The sequence below is a fragment of the Carya illinoinensis genome, chromosome 7, assembly GCF_018687715.1.
Source record: "Carya illinoinensis cultivar Pawnee chromosome 7, C.illinoinensisPawnee_v1, whole genome shotgun sequence".
NCBI classification, from domain to species: Eukaryota; Viridiplantae; Streptophyta; class Magnoliopsida; order Fagales; family Juglandaceae; genus Carya; species Carya illinoinensis.
The window spans coordinates 34187848-34211814 of NC_056758.1; the positions used below are offsets into that span (position 1 = coordinate 34187848).

General features: G+C 36.1%; 1 protein-coding gene and 1 long non-coding RNA gene across 3 annotated transcripts; both read right to left on the reverse strand.

Annotated features, from left to right (window-relative positions):
- Positions 1-10232: 10232 nt before the first annotated feature.
- Positions 10233-11899, reverse strand: LOC122314931. Its single transcript, XR_006243904.1, has 2 exons — positions 10984-11899; positions 10233-10748 (listed from the first exon to the last, which is right to left on the reverse strand). It is a non-coding gene; the product is annotated as an uncharacterized LOC122314931 (long non-coding RNA).
- Positions 11900-17598: 5699 nt separating this feature from the next.
- On the reverse strand, positions 17599-23768 carry LOC122316019 (probable alpha-amylase 2). Of its 2 annotated transcripts, XM_043132435.1 has the most exons (14): positions 23573-23768; positions 23092-23164; positions 22955-22988; positions 22019-22056; positions 21761-21887; positions 21439-21665; positions 21200-21345; positions 20992-21104; positions 20022-20110; positions 19812-19934; positions 19141-19176; positions 18797-18892; positions 18043-18141; positions 17599-17959 (listed from the first exon to the last, which is right to left on the reverse strand). In XM_043132435.1, the coding sequence occupies exons 2-14, from the start codon at positions 23107-23109 to the stop codon at positions 17768-17770; spliced, it is 1338 nt and encodes a 445-aa protein (XP_042988369.1). In that variant the 5' UTR covers positions 23110-23164; positions 23573-23768; the 3' UTR covers positions 17599-17767. The 2 variants fall into 2 exon arrangements, with proteins under 2 accessions (XP_042988369.1, XP_042988370.1); XM_043132436.1 differs by lacking the exon at positions 18797-18892 and having other exon boundaries at positions 23573-23710.
- Between the last annotated feature and the right edge of the window lie 199 nt (positions 23769-23967).

Consider the following 23967-nt stretch of genomic DNA (forward strand, 5'->3'; position numbering starts at 1 on the left):
GTTTGCATGATTGGGGGCGACTGAAAATACTTGCAATCACTCTTGATAATACAAGTTCTAATAATGGGGCCGTTTTTTATTTGAAAAAGAAAACCAAGTATAGGAGGGATACGGTCTTGGAACATGAATTCTTACATGTTCGATGTCGTGCTCACATTTTGAATTTAATTGTACGTGAGGGATTGAAAGAATACGAGGAGTCTATTGCGAAGGTGAGGGGAGTTGTGAAGTATGTTAAATCCTCCCCCCAAAGGTGTAGTACATTTAAGAAATGTGTGCAGTTGGAAGAGATTCAATGCAAAAGTCATGTTTGCCTAGATGTGCCGACTAGGTGGAACTCCACCTATCTTATGTTGGAGAGGGCTGGGAAATTTAGAAGGGCTTTTGATCGGTTGGAGGAAGAAGATATGTGCTTTTTAAGTAGTATTGGAGATGATGATGACGATGATGAAGGTGATGTGGTGACTAGGAGAAAGTCAAAGAAGTTAGGGCCTCCCAATGCATCCGATTGGGATAAGGTAAAGTTGTTTGATAAGTTTCTTACATTATTTCATGATGCAACTTTACGCTTTTCGGGGGGTGAGTATGTAACTTGCAATACTTTTTTTACGGAGTTGGTTAATATTAAAAATGCCATTAATATAGAGTGTGAAGAAGGAGGACCCGTGGTGGGATTAATGGCCACAAATATGAAGAGAAAGTTTGAAAAATATTGGGAGAATATGGATAATCAGAATATGTTGTTCTACGTTGGGATTGTTCTTGATCTTCGTTACAAGATGCAATATCTTGACTTTGGGTTGAGAAAAATGTATGCATATGATCAATCTAAAATCATTGATTTGAGTTGGAAGGTGAAAAATACATTTATCCGCATGTATGAGGCATACATCCAAGATGAAGAAGGGAGTTCTCCTCAACGCACAGGTTCCCCACGTGAAGATGCAAGTCCTCCCACAACTCAGTCTACGAATAGACAGGCTGCATTGATGGCCCAATTTAAGCAAGAGTTACAGTCAGAAGATTCTTTAGAAAGCAAGTCAGAAGTTGATAGATATATAGCTGAAAAATGTGAGGATCAAGGTAAAGGTTTTGACCTACTCAATTGGTGGAAGGTGAATTTACTTAGATATTACGTACTTTCAAAGGTTGCATGCGATGTACTTGCAATATCGGTATCTACTGTGGCCTCTGAATCTACATTCAGCACTGCGGGACATGTATTTGACTCTTTCCGAAGTAGTTTAAATCCGATGATGGTTGAGGCTCTCATATGTGTACAAAATTGGCTCCGTTCTTCCTCTACTCCAATAAGCCTTAGGACTTTAATGGATGAAGTGGAGGAATTTGAGAAGCATATAGATATGGGTATGTAATCATGTTACTTTTGATTTATTTTGTGGTATATTTTGTTTTATCTTCTATATTAAATTAAATTAACTTTATTTAATTTGTTTTATTTTCAATTTTTATGGATTGAAGGAGAACTTGTTGGGGAATTTGCTAATTCAGCAGAAGGATCAAATTCAATGGCTACCAGCTCTTAACCCAATGTTGATGTAAGACCAAAAAGGTGAGACCGTGAGAAAATAGAATGATTGTTTTGTGCTCAAGTCAAATCTGTCTTTTTTTTTTTTTTTTTTTTTTTTTTTTTTTTTTTTATGTCCAGCTTTACTTCTTTCTGCATTACAATTTCTGTTTGTAAAATCTGATGATGATCCATGCAGCCTCATGTCTCCATCATCTGTTTGTAAATCTGGGCTCTCTGTTTTCCAAAGTAGTAGCTAGATTATTAATTTAAAGAATACGACTGTGGCTAAACTAATGATGAATCTGCCTACAAACTATTGGAATTCTATTTGATGTTTCTTACATGAGTTTGGTTCTATTTGATGTTGGTTCAAACTTGGTCCTTATCTTTATTTTGTATTTTCTGCATGTTCAAGGCTATATAATGGGTTATGTAAACATTGTTGATTAATTTGTTATGGTTGTGATTTTTTTATTTTTTTTATCTACAGATCTGTGATCTCAACTTTGATAGAGAAATTGATTGTGAGGGATTTGTGGCACTTATCCAGTAGCTGATAGTCAGGAACTGATTCTCACTTTACTTAATTGTATAATTTGTATTTTGTATTGATGTAATTATGTTAATGGTTTATGCTACTATTGGTCTTTTTTTTTTTTACGTAATTTATGCTACTGTTAGTCTGTTTAGTGCACTGTGTATCAGTGCTTTTGATGTAAATTATTAAATATGACTTCTAGTCTTTGATAGTTCTTTTTTTTAAGACCTTTTAATTTTCAGTTTTTAAATATGCTTGGGAATGGATTTTTATTTTTCTTTCTTTTAGAAGGTAGATTTGAATCATTTGATGTATGTAAGATATATGAAAGTAGATTTTAGCTGTATTTTTCTCTTTTTTTTTTTAAAAAAAAAACCTTTCTTTCTTTTTTAAGATAATGCAAGTTGCAAACTGCAATTAAGTTGGTACTTTGCTATATGATAAATATTAAATGGCATATGCTATGATTGATTGATGATTGATCCCCTTGTTTAAATTGTTTGGATGTATATATAAATTTTTTATTTTTTTGACAGTAAAATATTTTATTCAAATTTATTGTATATAGATAATTTTTGTTATGGTTATTTTTATTTATCTTTCTAAGTTTTTTTTTTTTTTGTATTGTTTGCTTCAAACTAGATAAATTGTTAGTGGATTCTAACTGTTGGGCCGAAATAACTATTATAAAAATATTGGGCCATTGGCCCATTTGGAAGTCGGTCGGACCGATTGGACCGACTGGATCAGACTCGACCAAATGGGATTGGACCGCACCGGTCTTTATAAGTTTCAATCCGGTCCAGGGTGGGGAGACCCTAGACCGAATACATCCGGTCCGGTCCATTAAACCTCCCGGGACCAGACCAGACCGGACCAAACCCCTACTTAAGATATTCATCATAGACGACCTACCAATATCAAAGTAGACCATTTAGAGCATTGGTAGTGAGTTTAATAAAGTCAAATTATAACTCAAAAATAGCTAAAATGTGAAATAAACCTCTACAATAGACTCAATAAATATATAGTAAATTTGGCCATCAACCCTTTGGCTGGCTAAATTTATTGAACCAAATTAGTTAAATAATATTTTTGGAGTAAAATATTACTTTCCTTGCTGCCCATTGTCTCCCGTGTAGTCGAAAATTTATGCCATTCCCCTTTCATCTCCTTCACTTGAGCAAAACCTACTAGAGCAATAGATTGTCTCCTAGCTCTCTCCTAGATTTTTTGTGACTGGAACTGTCTCCCAGATTTTTGGTTTTTGGTGGCCGGAACTCTCTCCCTGATTGCCTCCCAGCTCCAGCGTCTGCAGTAGGGGTGTGCATCCGGATCCGGGCATCCGGCCATAACCGGATCCGGATCCGAATTTCACAATCCGGACGGTTATCCGCCCGAATTGAACCCGGACTCAATCTGGGCGGATATCCGGATTGTAACCGGATATCCGTTTTTTTTTTTTTTTTTTTTTTTTTTTTTTTTTTTTTTTTTTCCACGATATCCAGGTTATACCCGGATTCAATCTGGGTTTTGTAAAAAAAAATAAAATTAAAAATTCTAAAAATATCTTTATAACTTTAAAAAGAAATTATACCACTTTTTTTTTTAAAAAAAAAATCTGATCTCATATTTAAATTGCCCAGATTTTTTTTTAAAAATAATTAAAACACTTTAAAAGAATTTTCTAAAAAAATAAATTAAAGAACAAAATAAATAAAAATGCAAACTAGATAATATTGTTGTTATATCACAATGCAAAACATAAATTTACAAAGAACAAAATAAATAATAATACATCACAACTAATTAAACTATTACAATATCATTAACTATTCACATCTTGAATCTTGAATCTTGAATTTGGGGGAAAAATTGATTTCTTACACCTTGATTTGGTAAATGGATGGCCTGTAATCAACAAATTAAAACAAATTAAGAAGCAAAGGGCTTAAGCACAGAATTAAGCCTGTAATCAACAAATCAACAAATTGGATGGCCTGTAATCTGACCTAATTCTATGTCCCAACTCAGCATTCAGCTAGCCTTCTCAGAAAAGCTCCATCAATTGCTGCGATATTCTGCATCAAGTAATCAAGCATTAATTAGCATCCAGCACCATTCTTGCCAAGGGCTTAAGCACAAAATTATTATTCAATTTTAGAACATAAATTCAATTTGAAATAAGTCAGAGAAATGCATAAAACATTCCCATAAAAAAGGGAATCAGCAAAATAAAAGCATATCCAAACAAGAAGTCAGGATATGCTTTTCTGAGTGGAAGCACAATAAAAAAATCCTTCCCGCAAATGATAAAAAGATAGTTATGTATTACCTACCGCCCATGAATTTCCATGTAGTATGCTGTAGAATGGCATGGCTCACATTGATTCCATCTCTCTTAGGGATAGTCCTCTGAATTTTTTCAGGAAAACAACCCCAAACCGCCAATATGTGAACCCCTTTTTTTTTTTTTTTTTTTTTTGTTTTGATAAGACCACCAATATGTGAACCCTAAGGCCAAGCAATATCATAGGATATCATGCCAAACAACCAGACCAAGCAACAGAGAACAGCAAGCAATGGAAAAATAGATAGCCGTTCTTTTCTGATGGAAACATACAGATACAGGAAAATTTAATTAATATAACTTTTAAGTAAAGTCCTAGGATGATTAATAATAATAATAATAAAAGAAAAAGAAACCAATCAAAACATGGGTTAAATTTCAAACCTTTATTGTATATTTTATTTCCCCACTTTTTGCTTGACCTTTCCACAACTAAAAAAAAAAAAAAGATTGGTAAGTTTTCATTCAATAGGTCTTTCAGGTGTTTGCTACTTTGTTTGGGAATATATATATATATGTGTGTGTATATTTTATAAGTAAGAATACGGTATATTTCTAGCTTTTAGGAAGAAGCATAAATTAGATTAAACGTATCACTGGCTGATTCTTTAATAGTTTGGGGAGATGCAAACACGATTAATAGAAAAATTGAGGAACATGTCTCAAGAGCACCATAAAACAGAAAAATTCTAAAACCAAGGAAACTGAAAACACCAAACAATCATAATGAGGAACATATCATTTTACAACTGACCTACCTCCTCCATTTGAAATTTCAAGGAACACAAATTAACCCACTGTCACAAATTGGATGGCTCTGACCTAGAAAGTTGTGTTTTTTAAATAAAATCTGTGATTAATACAATACTTGATGTCCATTCTTGACAATTTTAATTCATTTTGAAAGACTGCAAAACAAACAAACAATAAAGTTTAATATTTCAACTATCACTCTAGGTTCCACACCTTTTGACCTCTACACTTCACCAGAAAAGACATTCCTAGAAAAAGCTTTCCCCATTATTTTTTTGTCCAATATTTTTTTTAAGAACTTTAGTGGTTGGAGATTATTTTCTAATTTTTAATTTAAGCCTAACCAGACAACAAGGCAGGGTCCCCAAACAATGCTTCATCTTGACAGAGTTTTTGCCATACAGATGGGGATTCCCTGCCCACTTTGTCATCATAGATTGGCTCAATCAGCTTCCTTTTCGTATCTGTTACATGTCTAAAATCCGCCTCCAACAGTCAAGCATAAGAGGGAAAATGTGATTGGCTAGATGATGCAAACCCTAAGATTTAAAGGCTAAATCTTGCAATCCCTTTTGGGACTTCCCCGTAAATGCATGTACTACTAAATCAGAATAAGTTTAGAGAAAACACATGGAGATAGCGAGAAATAAGATTTTCTGACCCAAGCGAGAATCAAACATAAACCTAAAAAAACGAATCCATCCAAACCAAGAGAGAGACAGAGACACAAAGAGAGAGAGAGAGAGAGAGAGAGAGAGAGAGAGAGAGAGAGAGAGAGAGAGAGAGAGAGAGAGAGAGAGAGAGAGAGAGAGAGATTAACATACCTTAGATTTCGAGACACAGAGACGGATTTGCAATCGCAATAGCAATCGCCACGGGCCCTAGGGTTGAGAACTTGAGAGACGAATGTGAGAGAATACTGGAGTTCGTTTGTTCGAGAGTCTGGAGTGAATTTCGTTCGAGAGTCTGAAGAAGAAACGGTATCGTTTGGGAAATGAAAATAAATGACCAGGTGTAAAACCCGATTACGGATTGCCGGATTATAAAACCGGATCCGTAACCGGATCCGGATTTATAACAACCGCCCGGATTCACTCGGATCCGGATTTCTGGACCGGACCGGAAAAAAATCCGGTCCAGATGCACACCCCTAGTCTGCAGCACTGAACGAAGAGCAACCGCAACACCGGATGGACTCCATTGTCTCCCAGCTGCAACACGAACGGACGTGACTCCGTGAGAATAAAAAGACCACCGGTAAGCCACCGAATCCCAGGCCATCCATTGAACTGATTCTCCTTTGTTTTTTTTTTTTTTTTTAAAATGCGATTTCTAGTGAAGGGCAGCACCGAACGAGACTTATGGTTTTGGTACCGGACGGGATTCATCGAACCGGATGGATTCCCAGCTGCAGCACCGAACGAGCCTCTGTCTTCGTGAGAATTTCATTGAGCACCGATAAATCCCAGGCCATCGTGCTCCTCTGTTTTTTTTTTTTTATTCATTTTCTGGAATCTACGAACGGACCGGATGTGATTTTTCTTTTTTGATGTTTGAACTCCTTTTTTTTTTTTTTTGAGAATTCTCAATGGTTGATTGAATTTCTGGAATTTGATTTTGGTGTATTGATTTGATAAAATTCTGATGAACCACTTTGAGAATTATCTTTGTTATGGAAGTTGAGAATTTCTTGTGATATATTGTGATGAAATCGAATTTAATAGAATAGTGAAATATTTTAATAGAATAGTGAAAGATTTGTTGAGCCTATTATTTGGTGTTATAAAAAGTGGCTAGTTAAAATTTGTAAAAGTGAAAACTTTAGCTAAATTTTAATTAAAATTTATTGAGCCTACTACTAGTGCTCTTATATTTTATAGACTAGATATACCATTCCCAATTAATCGACAGAGATGTTCACCCAGATAGATTCAAGGCCATTGGTCCTCAAAATGGATGATCCAGCCTAGCTAACTATTAATTTAGTGGTGAAAGGTTTTCAGTTCCAACCACCGAATTCATTCATATTCGGTTCATGGTGTCTTTAAAATTCAGTTTTCGATCCAATCTTGGAGTGTGATTTTTATAGATTGAAACTGACTAAATCACTTACATATCAATTTTTTAAATATATAATATATTATTTATATATAAGTAGTTATATAAGTACGTAACTTTCTCTAATTTATCACCATTGATCAAATAAAATACAAAATAATATATGATATGAATTAACTAATACATCATTTGATAAATCATATGATACCATATGTTATTGTATGTAGATATATACTCTACTAAAGTATTAAGTTAGTATTAATATCATAAATATAAATATAATTAATTATTCTTTTAATAAATTAGCTACATAATTCACGTTAAAGAACTCACTTAATTATTTTGATTTTACTAGTTTAATTTCGGACCGGTTGAATCGATCGGATTGAAAGTTAACGTCCAGTCCGGTTTGAAAAAAGGATGAATCAAAATTTTATATCAGCTTTTGGACATTAACACAGCGGCCACGCAGCAGATTATATTTCTTTTGGTGGCAGAGACTGCGCGCCAATCTCAAGCATGTTCAAAACAGTGCAACTATGCATGCCTTGTCCAAAAGGATGGCCAACTCGATCGAGTTGCACCTTACTTTACTGCCCAATCTTCTGAATAAAAAACATATGAAGTGAGTTGAGCAGGCCCAAACAAATCAAACCCCACAGGATGGTCGAGTTGGATCGATCGAAAGCTGTCCATCTTACAAATCGGAGCCCAACTAAAATTAAGCTATCTCGAATTAAGTTCTAAATTATGTGATTACAGATCATGAGAATCATTTTCTTTTTCTTGGGAAAAAAGATCTAAAGCTGCCCAAACAACTGCATTGTGATCAGAGATTTTCAATGCCTAAAAGATTAGGTTACCCCAACCCTAATACATGCATATATTTGAACCAAGTATTTGTTTGTGTTATAAAACCTATGTTTTATAGTTATAAAATTTCCAAGATTTTATTAATAAAGAAATTCAAAAACAGATAACAAAACCTTATATGTTTCGGTTCTGAAACTCAACAAATATATTTCTGTTTCTTGACTCAAAACCGAAATGCTCAAGATTCACAATATCCACTCTATTATCAACTATGTTCACAAAACCAGCAGAATACCAACACAGATCTATACAAGAATATACAACAGCTTCCAGATCCAATATAAGCACGAATCAACAAAATAATCGAGAGCAAATATATCAGAAAATTAGCAAGGAAATAAGCATGAACAATGAAACAAGAAAAATAAGTAAAACATAGAAAGAACACACCGAGATACGTAGTTTAACCCTAATGGTCTACATCCACGGCAGGAATGGCCTCAGAGATCTTTATTGATAAACCAATAATCACAGAGAAGCCTCAGTTCATGGTGATACAAAACCCTCTCATTTCTCATATAGAAATCGCACGGATTTCTTACTCAAGAGCAAGCCCTAGAAAAAAAACCTAGAACAATCGCCCATTTCTCTCCCTCTCTGCCTCTTTGATTTTCAACCGATAAAATGAGTCTGCCTCTTAGGATTACAATACATAAGTGAGTATATATATATATGATGCAACAGATCTGCGACAAGTGTCTCACACCCAGCGGCTCAGATCACCTCTTCAGATTGCACGGCACATGCTTCTCACGTGCCTGTTTAAATGCTGACTTAAAGCTTTAGAGAACCAGATCGAGCCACAAGACCTTCAACACTTAAACACATTTTAAACTCATTAATAAGCATAGAGAACACAAAGAAATGATCTGACATACATATTAGAGTTTGGTATATATGTGCAAATCAGCATGCATTAGCAGCAGCTTAATTAATTGCTTTAAGTTGATGTTGTACCGTTTGGATAAAAGATACAACTAAAAGTACTGTCCAGCAAAGCATCTTTTGTTTCTGAGGAATGCGGTAGCTGTATCGAACAACGTCATCTTTTATTTCAGGTGCAGGATATATAGATCAGCTTTAAAAAAGAGAGTAAATTACAATCTAATTGTCATGAATAGGGCTAGCTGATGCACATAACTGCGAGTCTTTGACAAGGCTTATGCTAAAAACCGTTACAAAATATTGAAATATTTAAGCTAATTAATATATCTTCGTAATTCCAACCGAATGTACGTAGGTGTAGGATTTAAGTTTGAGCAGAAAACGTACGTGTGCGATAAAGAAGAAGAGGATACGAGAAAAGGACAATTAAAAAACAGAGAGAAGACAATAAATAATACACTGCCTTAACCAAATTAGGTGCTGATCCAGACTCCTAGCAAAGGGTCCCCAAGGATCGGCTTCATTCTCTCGTAAATTTAGACGTAGGTTTGACTATAAATTCAAAACTCATTGACAAAGGACTTAAAAAAAAAAAGAAGGATAGATATAAATTGCCGCAAAATAATATATACTAGGGCCATAGCTCAAGAAGTTTAAGTTGAAAAGTGAGGGGCCGAGCCATCAAAGTTACTTTCTAGCTTGACCACCTAGCTAGCTACAGATAGATCAGCAGAAAGCATACGCACCGGCCACCGAAGTCCTTTCATGTTTCATGCAGTAACATCCATCTGCATCATCCCAGCTGAGACACTTCTTCCATCAAACTAGACAATAAGAACGAGTAAATACTGCCACAACACAGTTCAAGGTCGGATCGAGCGTGGGATTTGTATCGTCTGTACCCCTTTTATGGGGATTAATTAGGTTATAGGAGCATTCGATCTTCTCTTTGTCTGTTATTATTTTTTTTTTTTTCAAGAAATTACCCGCTCTTTGTAATATTATGATGTTTTTCCCTGCGAGCTATAAAATTGTGGGTAATTATTTTGCGTTATTTAAGAACACTGGCAGTCTTCAATCATGAGCCTAAAAGAATACAGTTGTGGAAGGAGTAGGGTTACGTATACAGTATCAGTAAAAGGCTGTCTGCAGCTGCCCTATATATAATAATACAAACAAATAATTATTAAATTATAGCTGTCATTGAACACTCGGTAGGCAGGCATGCATGAAGCAATGAAGACTGAAATCTCAAGACCCTGATCTTTTTATTGTGATCTCATAATCACCTTGATTATACATATAAGACAACAAACATGGGAGATCATTGCAAAAACAAGTTCCAATTAATCCCTCAATGGAGACATCATTTCGGTCTCATGAGCTCTGACAGAATAATGTGATCTTTCTTCCGGTTTCCACTAATTTCCACTATACCCTCGCTTTTTCAATATCTTTGCTTTTTAACTTTTTCTGTGTAAAATGTACTGGGAGACCTTCATTCATCGAAAGCTTTTTGATCTTGAACCTTCCTGAATCAGAATGAAAGAGAACATGCCCAAAACAAGCCCTAGGTCGCAGTACAAGAAAGAAACGAGAGAGATAAAAACACACACATCGATCCCAGAAAATAGAACATTAAATAAGGGTTCCCAAAGTGATGCAGCCACACAAGATCTGCATATGATCAAACAGAAACCAGAGAGTTCATGGATGATTTTTGTGCCCATACAAAGATTATTTAAGCAGAAAATAAAAACCTGCAACACCGACATGAAGAAGAAAAAAAACTAGTTATAAATAATCTTTGTTCCTTTTCCTATTTAGAAACAAAACAAAAGTGGAGTTCTGATGATTAAGTACTAGACAAGCATCAAGCCCTTGGAACTGCAGTTGCATGAAAATTCTGTAACATAAAATAAAGAAAAAGAAAACAAATGGATGAAGCCAACAGAAGATCATGATGATTTACCATGAAATATGCATGCTCTATACCTTGATGTCAATCGTGTACATGAGAGAACAGATGGAGGAGATATATCACGAGGATCTTACAAAGAGAAGCCAACAGAGCTCAGTTGGCAGTATGCCCACCTCCAGAGAGAGAGAGAGGACGAGGTTTTCTATTGAAGGGAGGTGGACAGAATGCCAATAAACTCTGTTAGAAAGCCTTTGTTAAATCCACATGAACGCACTGCCCTTGTATTCACCATTGAAGATCCGCGCACATTGATATGCACATGAACTCGTACAGAGACACACGGAAACGGAGAAAGAGAGCAATAACTACATGGGAGTAGGAGATGGGGGCAGAGGGGTTCTATTTAAGATGCGATGGGGGCGAGCACAGTGAGAGAGAGTGTGGGCGTAATTAATTAATAATTGAGAAGGCAAGTGAAGGAGCGGGGGTTTTGGACTCGAAAGATGGATAAATAATCACCAGATTGGAGTGTTAATTCACACACACACACACATATATAAAGAAGGATCATATTACTATTCAGCTTCCGCCTTCTCCTCCCCCTCCCCATCGTTCCTAGATGAAACCCCTATACCTCCTTTCCCCTCAATCAGCCTTTTATTGCCTTTCTCACCCCTTTTAACCTCTTTTCCTCCCTCGTTTCTGATGCCGAAAGCCACTCTCTCTCTCTCTCTCTCTCTCTCTCTCTCTGTATAGGTCAAGCAAGGGGACTGAGAGTCTTTTCTAACTGACGAAAAAATGACGAGGCTTAAAGAGGATCAGTTTCGGATTAAGGGGAATCTTAGTTCCATGTTTCCTCTCCAGCCTTATGTCATGTGTCAATGTCCCTCATGATCTGCACCGACGTTGAGTATAGTAAGATCACGATTCTGGCACGTTAATTTTTTTTTTTTAAAAAATGAGATCTTTCAAGAAATTAGTAGAGAGATTCTTGTGAGGTTTTGTGAAAGCTCATGTCTATCTATAGAAAAATACGTTCCAATTAGAGCTAGCAATGGAATTATTAGAAGAACAACGTACGTAACGTCTATCTTCAATATGGTAAGATACACAACAGGCGGACAAAAATAAAGATTTATCTACAACAGATCTCCCCAGCAGAGGGATTTGGCGTATATACTATACATGATGGATTTGTATGTAGTTTGAAAAGTATTTTCAATGAATTTTTTGAGCAAATATAGCCTATCGGGTTCTTATATTTGCAAGAGGTGTGATCACTCTAATGCATTTCTCAAGTGTCCAGCACATATATACTCAGAAATTTCAAACTACGGGTGCTATCAATTTATGTATTTTACTGAACTAATCTCAGTTTACTTTTTCAAGACACTGTTTGAGAAATAAATTCATTTCCATCAATCAAATTGTCCTCTCTCCCACGTCAGGCACAGAGAGAGAGAAAAGAGTGCCCGTGCATGCTTTCTCCATTTTCCTTCATAAATCTATCTAACATATTATTTTTGTAAGATGTGTTTACGCCTCTTTTCCATTAATTACTTGGTTGATGCAATATGAATTGTTTCTACAAAGTGTTATACAAGTTTGTATCCTGCCCAGAAAAATAATAATTAGCACGTGAATTCTTTAGATATTTTCACTGGGATGCAAAACTTGGCACGTGACTAGTATTGAAGTACTGAAATAATTAAGATGGTTTGCTGCAATGGTTAACCATCTGCCATTATTAATGCCCCCTCTCCCCAACAAAATAAAAACATTTACCTGCATGATTCAATTTATGTTATTAAGCATCATGATCATGAGTTTGATTCTAAGAAAAACTAAAGCGATACGCTAACACTCACTTGTGAAGACGTGATTTTCAACCATAAAACTTATTCTAGCAAATCATCATTATCCTTAATCAGTTTCTATGTTTCCCCATTTTTTTCTTCTCTCCTTTCTTAATTTCTTACCTCATTCCAAGCAGTCAACCAACTACTCAATTCTCAGTGATCTAATCTGCTTATAATTTCTTCGTTTTTGACAGATGCCGAGTCACCTCAAGATCAAGATTGTATAACTTTGATGGATCAAAAAAATTAATTGAGTTTTAATCGTATTTAAGCTTTCAACCGAGTTTAATGGATCAGCAGCAATGGTGGGGGTAGCCAACCTTCTCAGTCATGGGTCCTACTATAAACCACTAAGTGTGGAATCCTAGGTACACTCCACTCCTTTAGAAGAACAGAAGAAGAAACTACATGAGAATTCAAATCCATAATTCCTTTTGACCTAAAGGAGCACTAAAAAATACGATTAAAAGGTCAAAACATAGGTCAATTCTCTCCCAGCTAGCTATAATGGTAATTAATCAGTAGCACTCATGTCTTCCATAACCCAAATATATATATATATATACACACACTCCCTTTTCATTGACTGAAATAAAAAGTGGGTGTTGATCATCTGTTGTTGCGAAAATAGAAAAACAAGAACAAAAGAAATAAATTAGCACAGTCACAAATGCTATCTATGGACACAGAGATCATAGAGATATGAAGAAATCTTCCATTTTGTCTATCGATACGTCGCACTCATCACGCCCACAACCCACGCTCCTTAAAAACACCCACCAGCTCCCTCTACATCTCTATCAATATTAATTAATTTATAATACCAAAAGTTCCACAAATACTCATTATTTATACGTTTTCGCGTGTGTGTATTTATTAGGCCAATCGAATATAGTCATACTATTTATTGCTTCAAATCTACCACCTCAACCAAACCCAATTAATTTCACCTATATTCAATTCAGAATTCGACCACACAGAAGAAATCAACCCAGAGTTTATATACAGCACTGATGCTGACGACTTTGTTCACATCCCAGCTGTTTACACCCCATTAGACTGTGAGCCACAGACTGGTTCTGCACCTGATTGCTGTCTAAGCCATGATTGAGTCGTTGGGAAATGAGAAGTTAAGATTAATGTTTTATCGGTAAATCCTAAAGGTTAGAGCTGCTGCGATTTTTGTTAAGCAGCTTTTACCGTGAAAATAAAAAAGAAATTTATTCGAAAACTGGGGTACGTTTGCTGCACCTTTACTAACTTCTCTCACATAAGCAAACAAAAAATGACTTGGATAACTAGGTTTTCGTTGAGTTTTGTAGGACTGTTTGTTGGTACTATATATGACATGATGAGTATTACCTTAAAAGTTAAAAGGTAATGGAACCACACTGACCCAGGAAATTGTCCTTCTCTCTCTCTCCTGTTTACAGTAACAGTTTGCTCCATGTAACGTTGGTTTTATTTAAATATATGACCGAAATTACTCCAATTTTCCGTTACATTTAGCTAGGGTACAGTACTAGTTGCCTCATCTCTGGTGGGTAGAACCAAAGGAGTGCCATTGTCTTTTCGTAATTTCTTTTAGGTTAATTGTTAACGTGCCATGCATGAAATGGAACAAACAAAATGATCAAGACAATAAGCTCTTATTATAAGTACGTACTTGATATGAAGACCACCTCATGAATATCAAGTATTCAGTTTACTTTCATTTAGCTGAAACACAGTACTGTTACTTAAATTTCTTGCAGTTCTTCCATTTTGTCATCAAGTGGATCAAGGCTGTCTGGCCTACACAAAGAAGAAGAATAACAGGCAACCTGCGATGGTGTGTCGAATTGTCATCATCTAATGCCATCAATATAACGGAGCAAAGCAAAAGACTAAAAAATTTTTGTAATATGGAAACTTTAACGTGAGAAACATGTCATTTCGCTTCTTTTAGTTTTATGCATAAACCTAAGCTTTGAAAAAAGTTCATGCGCTTTGTTCCCTGCGCTCTTTGCAACTCTGTAGTGTATTACTTTTATCCTCCTTTCTTTTCTTTAATTTGTTTCCTTTTCGGAAAAGGCTTTTTTTTTAGGGTTAGGTGCTATGGTAGGGACCGTTGGTGTTCTCTATTTATAAAGAAAGTGATGTCCAAGATATGAAACAAAAAGACATAAAATAATCGAGATTTCCGAATTTCTTCTATCTTGGCGGCATTTTTTAATAGAGAAACTCCAATTTTTTTTTGGGGGGGGGGGGGGTTGTGTTTCTTGATAATTGATATCGACAGAAGGGGAAGAGAAAGGGGAGAAAAAAAAAAAAAAGGACAACCAAAACGAAAAAACTACGTACAGTACTCAGGCAGGCACTACAGTGAAATGCAAATATGTACTAACCGAGATGTAGTTGAGTATATACGTACTAGTTATGAAAATTCAAACATGATCGAGAAACTAAAGCACCCAGGCACGAACAGGGCAGGCCGGCTGCAGGAGGAATTTTTACTTTTGCCTATTACACAGCTCGATGCCTGGAAATCCACCCCTTTTCATGATTGTGAGCTATTGGGGTTCAGGTGTATATGCTTTTACCAAGTCATGTATCTGCTTTTACCAAATATCATTGCATTTTCGTTCTTTGTACAAAAAGAATGCCCGTCGTGCCCGTTGGTGTTGGACGTTTAAGTAGGAGAGAAAAGAATCTCTGCCATGTTAGACTTTTGGAGCGTTTTGCACCATCTCTTTCAACTCCTACGCCAAAGTATATATAAAACAAACCCGATAAAAATCTTTGGAAATACAAACTTTCACAGCTTTGAACATCTATCACTTTTACTGTCAATCAGAGGTGAAGATCTCTAATTAGAAGCCATTAAAGTTAGGTCTTACATCTTCTGATCGAGGTTTTTCCCATCTTATTTTCTTTTCTTTTCTTTTGTTTCTTTCACTTTTGCATTTTCCCTGTCGAAAGGCAGCGTTTACTTATTTTTGCAGGAGTTTGGATTCTGCAAATATTTGTACTTACCGGCTGCATGCTTTGACTTCCTAACGAGTGTGTCACGCTGAGGTACTATTGATGGGACGACAAACATCTATATATAATCAATTCAAGTCAATAACTCATGCTTTGCCACATAAACGAAAAATGGTTTTTGTATAATTCTCAATAAAAATCCAACAGATCAATATGTATCAGTATGACAGTAACTACAGATTCAAATCGTTGGTGACTCACCAGCACACGGGTGAACTCACTTGCTTTTCAAGAAAAAAGTGATTAAAAGATCATTAAGGTCGTAGTTTGTATTTTTGGCTTTAAGTCTTGTGAGAAACATAAAAGGCCTGCCGATTGCTGAGATCGAATAGCGCCAAGTCCTTAATTCGTAAATAGGTACGGTTCAATTCAAGTTTAATTTATAATTGAGAAAAATATTAGAAATCAAACTCGGGTGATCAGTTCTCTCGATCTTAGGTCTCACATGCATCTCACAAATAATTAGATTGATCTCCTGTGAATCTTCTGCTATTAAATTGAAATGCATGAATATTTTTTATTATTAAATAATAAGATTTATAAGTGAAATGATAAAAAAAAAAAAAATCTCAACAAAATACAATATATAGACCCTTTAGATCCCATGATCTACTAGTCTTTAGCTAACAGAAATGGGGAATAAGGGACCCGGCCGGTTCATGTAGGGTGTATCTGTCACGAGAGAGTGGCTTGTTATATTGGTTTGAATGTTAGGGAAGAGAGATGTGGCCAAGGTGTGGAGTTGATCAGGAGTTTCAATTCAAAGCAGGAATGATGAGGGCGATGACGATGGTTATGATGATGCGGGAGACTTTTTTCCAGCCCTACTTCCATGTGACTCTTCTCTCTGTCCCATTATTATCTTGCCTTCCAATACGTCGGGGCCCATCCACGTACAAAATCTACAGATAATCTCAAATGGCGAGCTTAATATTCCATTAAAATCCGTCCCTCTCCCTCAAATGGGAATCTATACTGATGATCTCTGGGATTCTTTCATGACAATTCAAGGAACACAATAAGACTGATAGATTTTGGATTGAATACTTTGATACGCTGATGATGCAGCATGCTCTCTAGCTAATTTTCACCTTCACTCGCTAGCTGCAGCCTGCATCTGATCATAATAATGAAAGATCGTAGTTCCCAAAACCTGCTTATATTATATTATGATGCATGACTTTGCCGTTTTGCCTGCATACGTACGGGGCTTTTCAAGTCACATATAGTCTCTCGATCTCTTTCAAACTTTAGTCTGATGGGGCATCTACTTTTTGTTTGAAAAACCCAAACAAAGCAAAGAAAATGGCTTCTGTTTCTTTGTTTTTTTAATCAGATCACCTTGGCCTTTGGTGATAAACGAATAGCAAAATGCATTTCAAATTGAACAACTTATGCTCTGATAGGAAGACAGATTAGACTGGAATCAAAATGTCGAATCTTTCTTTTCATGATATTAGAAGGAGTTAGAACAAACGCATTTTTTTACTCGCTGGAAAAAGGTATGGTGGAGAGTTGTAGACGCTAGCTCCTCAATCCTCATGATAAGCTTGAAATTTAGTTTGACCTCAATTCTATCAAAGATAAAGTGGCCGTAGTAAGTAGTGTGCAGAAATAATGGTTATAAATTTTATATCCGGCCTGCCCATAAAGACTTGAATTCGACATCTTTAATCCATCAAATCAGACTAAGGGTAATTTCTTACTACTAAAGCGACACCCATTATTAGGGAAAAAAACATTCTAGAAATCCTATTCCATAAAGCAAGCAACGTTTTGTTTTGCCCCAGATCACGAGGAACATGCTTATAGAAATATTTGATATTATTAAGCATTAGAGACGGTAAATGAAAACCCAGTACAACGTATGATTCTCCAAGTAAATTTGTAATACTATGGCTAAAGGGAAAAGCCCAAGCCCCCGAGGCCAATCCCAAAATAGATATGGGTAACGGATAAAATTGCTTTAGAGGCTTTACTTCTGCCATACTGCATATCTATGGCCACAAGTTGCCAATGACCACTCTCTGCCAGTTGGACACCATGACCCATCACCAATCTTCATGCACACGTTCTCCCCAATGATTGCAGAGTAGAGATTCGCCTGTGCCTCCAGAATTCTAATAGATGATCGGCTGTGAATGTCTTGACGCTTTCGAATGTCCATCTGGATACATATTTCAAATGTTCAGTATGGAGGAATTTTTCTCAACGAGGACAACTCGATGAGTGGGGAATAAAAAAAAGTACCAGTTTCACGATCTGGTCATGGATGGAATTGCCCCAGTCGTAGAAATGGTCATAAAACACAGTTGGTATCCCTGGATGCGTGAGAATATATGCATAGCCCTACATAAATGGAAGTGTCACAAGGCATTGCCAACATTCAGGAGTTATTTGACTTGGTGAAGTTCGAAAGGGGGAGTGATGAGAATATTACTTAAGTTTAAACAGGAAGGAAAAAAAAAAAAAAACATTACTTCTGCTTTGAATTTCCCACTGATAAGAGTCTAATTGTAAGGAAATGCAGTATGACGTTCTACCATATATTAGTCATCCTCAATTTCAGAAGCCATCAAATGGGAGAAAAAAGCTTGTGGGTAGCCTAAAAACTGTAATGTTATTACCTGTCAGCTCGTGGGATACCTGTTCAGGACCTTGACAGAAAGATCAAAGATCAACCCGTGAACTTAATTAACTGCGCAAGAAATTGAATTCTTCCATGTGGGATGTTATTCTTTCAGCAAGCACAAGAAATTGAATTCTTGCCTCTGAAATAAGACCAACGGAATTTTTGTGTCTCAATTATTCCTTGTTGATGGGCTCTGGGAATCTGACATGGTATGAAGCTCATACCGGTAGGAATATGAATTCAGTATTTCTGATTGAGTTGCCAGCATGAGCAACCTTTTGTTTTTCTTGTTATTTTCCCCAATTTTTCTCGTTTTAATTGATAAGATTTGAAGCTAAGTTATACATAACACTATCCCATGTAGGCTTTTACCTCTGCCAATGAAGTACTAAAATAGAGGACTCGGGTACAGTCGTCTACTGTAGCTACGAATCTATCCAGAAGTTCCCTAGCTAACTGTTGAATCTCCTGAGAGGGGAAGAGATTTAACAAGAAAGTCTATGATGAACCTATACAAATTTTGGTATTGATTGAGACAGAAAATTAGTAACCAGGTGACATAAACGATTAAATTTGGATGATTAAACTAGCAAGTTCTTTGCTTGTAAAGAACTCAAGGTTAATAGAAAGAAAGAAAAAAAAAACCTGATCTGGACTCCAAGAATTAAACTTGAGGCCAAGTAGATATATTACACGTAGACAAGAAGTTCACGTACCTCCATGATGTGATATGAAGGGAAGGGCCAATGAGCCTGCAAGAATAAAATGACTATGTTGATGAGTGATGTCATAGTTTCGATCCTGAAGATCAGTTTCTTAAAACACAGTTTCTACCAGTGAAACTGAAAAAATAAGCATATATAACAATACTATCGAGAATAGAAAATCATAGATGATGTCGGCCTGTAATGTCAGAGTAGGAATGATCACATCTGTGACACATTACATAGAAATCAGACCTCACTTGGGACTTGACCAGGAACCAATATTTTCTCTTGGCTCAACAGAAAGAAACTGAGCACAACATTTTGTGGGTAAGCTATCCTGGGGCCTAAACTTAACCCTTACGGTTTATAGCCTGGATTTACTCAATACCAACCTTAGGAGCAAAGACCTCCTAAACTTTATTTCCGGTGATTGGTGGCCTGTGTCAAATTTGATTAGTCTATAACAATTTTATCGTGAGCAAAAGAATAATAGATAGAAGCATCAACAGAAAGGCGGCCACCAGGCATCAGGAGATGCTATCCTGTTTGCTGCAATTTCATGCATAAAAAAAATATTCTCCATACATGCACTGAACACAAGAAGCAGGTGCGATGACCTCCTACAATCATCTAAAAACAATCTCAGCACTACTGTAACAACAGCAAAGAGCATCAAGTACCTGGGTTGAGCCTGTATCATGGTTATCAATGAATGTTACAGCTCTTGAAGGCCACCATCCCATGACACCTGGAGGTTTCCCTTGAGGATCCCTAAGGCGCCAGAATTGTCCCTTAACCGCTTCCTACAAACAAGAACATAAAAAATATAGTTTCTAATGGAATGTATAGGACCTCAATGGAAAGCGTAGCTCTTGATCTATTTGGAACACCTGAAGAATTCCCTTTGTTGTGAAGTCAAACGCAGTTGAAAGCTGTCCAGTGCCATCAATCCAATTGATTATCCGCTGTCTGTGGCTATCTACAGGTAGAATTTGCGAATGAAAAGAAACATCAGATCAGAAGCATCAATGAAGATTGACTGGTATCATGATCACTAGGCCAAATTTTTATCCATTAAAAATCAGGTGGGATGCGGCATTGGAGAAGACTGTTCAATAAGACACTAGTACAATATCGATCACTGAAAAGGCAACATCAACATGAGATCTCTCTGGCTGGCAAATGAAGCAGCCAAGTGCTCACCTTCGGTAATTCAGTATGGGCAAGCTAGCATTTCTGAGTTTTTTATATTTATAGTTGAAACCATCCAGTTATTGCAGAATAGAATCCAGAATTTCACATATATCTTAAAGTTATGCCACTCCTAGTCTTGTAAAGAAGCTCCTGTACGCAGGGAAAATTAAAAGGACTGAAAATAACTATCCTAGATTCCTAGCCCAATAGGCAGGCATTTTAACATGGAGTAACGAGAAGCAACGCTTATCAAATGACCAATTATTTGAGAAACTTGAGCCTTTATCGCAAGTCCATATTCCAATGTACAAAAATGTACGTGTTCATATAAAGAGCATTAACAGAAAATGATATCAAGTTTGGTGAAATGGTGCAAACCATGATAACTTCATATTTTAAAATTATCAGACTCACGAAACCGAAAATAACTAGTTAATCCACCCTACAAATTGTATATATCAAACTAATATTATATATAGTCATGCAATCATTTTAAAAAAAAGTGAAGTCTATAATTAAAAAATTACTTTTTCTCATTTTTCTTTTCTTTTCTTTTCTTGTAGTTTCTTATTTATTTATTTTTTATAAAATAATTACATAGCGCTTATATACCTGACGACTGCAAGCCTCATTTTTCGAAAAGAGTACATGAATGGAGTAGGATACCTTGGTTGTAGTCCAAACCATGACCATTGTAGTTGCACGAATCCCAGGACTCCCCCACAGCAAACATTGGCTTAGCTCCTTCAATATATTCTTTCACATATTTTGCTGAATAGCTAAATGAAAGCATCAAGGAGACATTAAGTATGAGTAGCAAGCACATCCAAGAAAAGACCAAATACTTGTATTCAGTGGGTACGATAACAGTTACCCTCTTACGAAATCAAAACGAAAATCCTGAAAGCCAACACTATTCCGTAGCCACCGGAGCCATGCAGTAATATCTTTCCGAACAAATTGCTGGCTATGATCAATGTTTGGAACCCCATGGAAGTTGTCCCCAGTGCTTCTATTACCCTGGAATATAATAGTTAAGAGAGATAAAAAAAAAAAAAAAATAGTATAAACTGTGCCAAACTTTTTTCATGTATTGAGAACAAGTCTTATTACCAATCCACCAGTACAAGATGTGACAGCATGTTCGTCCCATGATAAAGGGATTCCATCATAACGGTTATACATTCCCCCATGCCCTTGAGTAGTTCCAACTCGATGATTGATGACTATGTCAGCCATTGCTCTAACTTTGTGTTGCTTCAATTTTTGAAGCAATGCTTTCAACAGGTGCTCCGAACCATACGAAGAATTGAGGGAATAAAGGTTCTGCGGAAGGTAACCTATAATTAAGAGGAAAGGACACAAAACACAGTAAACGAGTTGAGCATCTGCTTAACAGATAATCCATGATGTCTAAAGCATTGATGCCTCCAACCTTCAGGTGCGAAGGAATGACTTGCTGGTGGCAACCATGCTGAAGTAAATCCAGATTTCGCGATATCAGGAACTTTCCTTTCCAAATTTCTCCACCAATCATACTTATGAGACTCCCAATTAAATGCCTGTAGAGCATGTTTTTCAGTCATCATCTACGTGCTTCAATGTTCTTAGTAATTTTAACTTTTAAGCGTTCAACACTAGCTAAGATCCAATAAAACAAGATTGAATGAGGCAACATCCTCATAAAGTTCACCTGAAAAAGAATTTCTCTTCCGTTGCGTGCAATGGCACCTGCAAATGAGTCCAAGTGCATAGTTTAGAATCACTAGAAAGATGGATCGGGATGTATTTCCATTCACAAATACTAATTTTTAAGAAAGAGATACTCTTACAGATTCAGGCTTTTGTTTCTTTCAGTAATAAAAAACTGGACAGACACATATTCTAATCCTAGAAAAACATTTAAGGTTTCAAGTGTCATTTGAATAGTAAGTTGAGATGAGATAAGATGAAAGTTGAAAGTTAAATAAAATATTGTTAGAATATTATTTTAGAATTTAAAAAAGTTGAATTATTTATTATATTTTATGTAGAAATTTAAAAATTTATAATAATAAGATGAGATGAGTAAAATATTTTTACTATTTAAACGGAGCTTTAGTCCTTGATGTTCATAAAGTTGCAGTCAATATATAATCAGGTTCCTAAATAATTTTAAAAGTTGCATTCAAATCCTTACTTGATTAAATCTGATGATTAAAGCATCAAGGGGCATGAAAAGGTTGGATGATTTTTCTATTTTAAGTTTCTTGAGAATTCCATTGCCGAGTCTATCTATCCAAACATGCAAAGAATATCAGCACTCTTTAGCTCTGATAATCTATTCAATACTTTTTTCTAAAGCATAACCATAGAAAGTTAGAAACACCAGATAATTACTACGTACGTCTAAACTATGTCACTTCAGATTAGATACAGGTTACACAGCATCGAGGTCATTGTAAAATACTAAATTCCATGATTCTCAAGGAAAGTGTACACTTTTTTGTCAAAATTGCATGACTTAAGCCATTTTAAATTGTTCTCATTAGTCAGATATCAAAGCTGATATGTGCCTGGGTTCAGAAACAAATAGGAAATATGACAAAACAAGATGCATTCGATCTAAAAGGTTTAGAAAGTAGCATACCGAGATCATTCTGCTGATTACTCTCATCAATATCCTTAAAGCAAACAAACGATCGATAAGGTTAGAGAAAGAAAAGCAAAACGCAGGTAAAAAAAAACGCTAGCATCTCTATTAAGAGAGAAAAGCAGGATTCATACATTGCTGCGGTAACCCATAGCAAATCAGGTAGAAGTCGTGAAACCGGATCACACAATATACAGCACAAAGATCCTGCATCCACATTAAACTTTAGAGGCCCCTTTAGATGTCTAAAGAAACGAACGAGAAGGAAGGATGCCATGCACAAACATATCATTATTGGCTCATTTTTCACTCCCATACTACTTTCCATAAACCAGATGGAATGGCCGATATTCCATTAATGCGAATATCGAAGAAAACCCGAAAAACAAAGCATAATTAACATATAAATGTTGCTATCATTTGTAAACTTACTATTTAATCCTTTACACGTTTTCGTTTTATACGAAAACCCAACACTTATACAACAGTTGCAATCTAAGATTTTTTTTCAACATGCAGTAAAATTTCACAGGCATTGTAATGGAAAAAAATCCACAAGAAAATGTAGACGGACTCTTTAACATGCAAATAAGATTTTTAGACATTGCAGCATACCAACAACAGCTCAAGGTTGCGATTGCAGCATGGGTTAGTGCCTGCGTTTTGGTCGAATAAATAGAATGAAAAGTGGAAGATTCGGGCGACACCACCAAATTGGAATCACGCAGTTCCATCCATACAAAGAAATTTTCCATGGGGGAGAAAAGGGCAAAAAAGCGATAAGAGAATGTCGAATTTTAGCGATATATGATTCTCCTTGAAGCAATTAAAGCCGCCAGTTCCGAATTTCAAGTCTGGAATGAAAGGAAAAGGAATCGTCTTTTTGAATGGTGGGATATCAAACGTTTTGGCTCCTTCGGCATTTGGTTACTCGGTGGGGGAAGGGAATGTTCATATTCAACGGTAAGCGTGCGCCGTCGAACTCGCTGACTCGGAGCTACAAGGCGTTT

Excerpts from the sequence above, each read along its gene's own strand:
- LOC122316019 (XM_043132435.1), bottom strand. Across the intron at positions 18,893-19,140 it reads CTTCATATCACATCATGGAG|GAGATTCAACAGTTAGCTAG; the intron begins GTACGTGAACTT and ends TTCCCCTCTCAG. Across the intron at positions 18,142-18,796 it reads TTAGTACTTCATTGGCAGAG|GGCTATGCATATATTCTCAC; the intron begins GTAAAAGCCTAC and ends CCATTTATGTAG.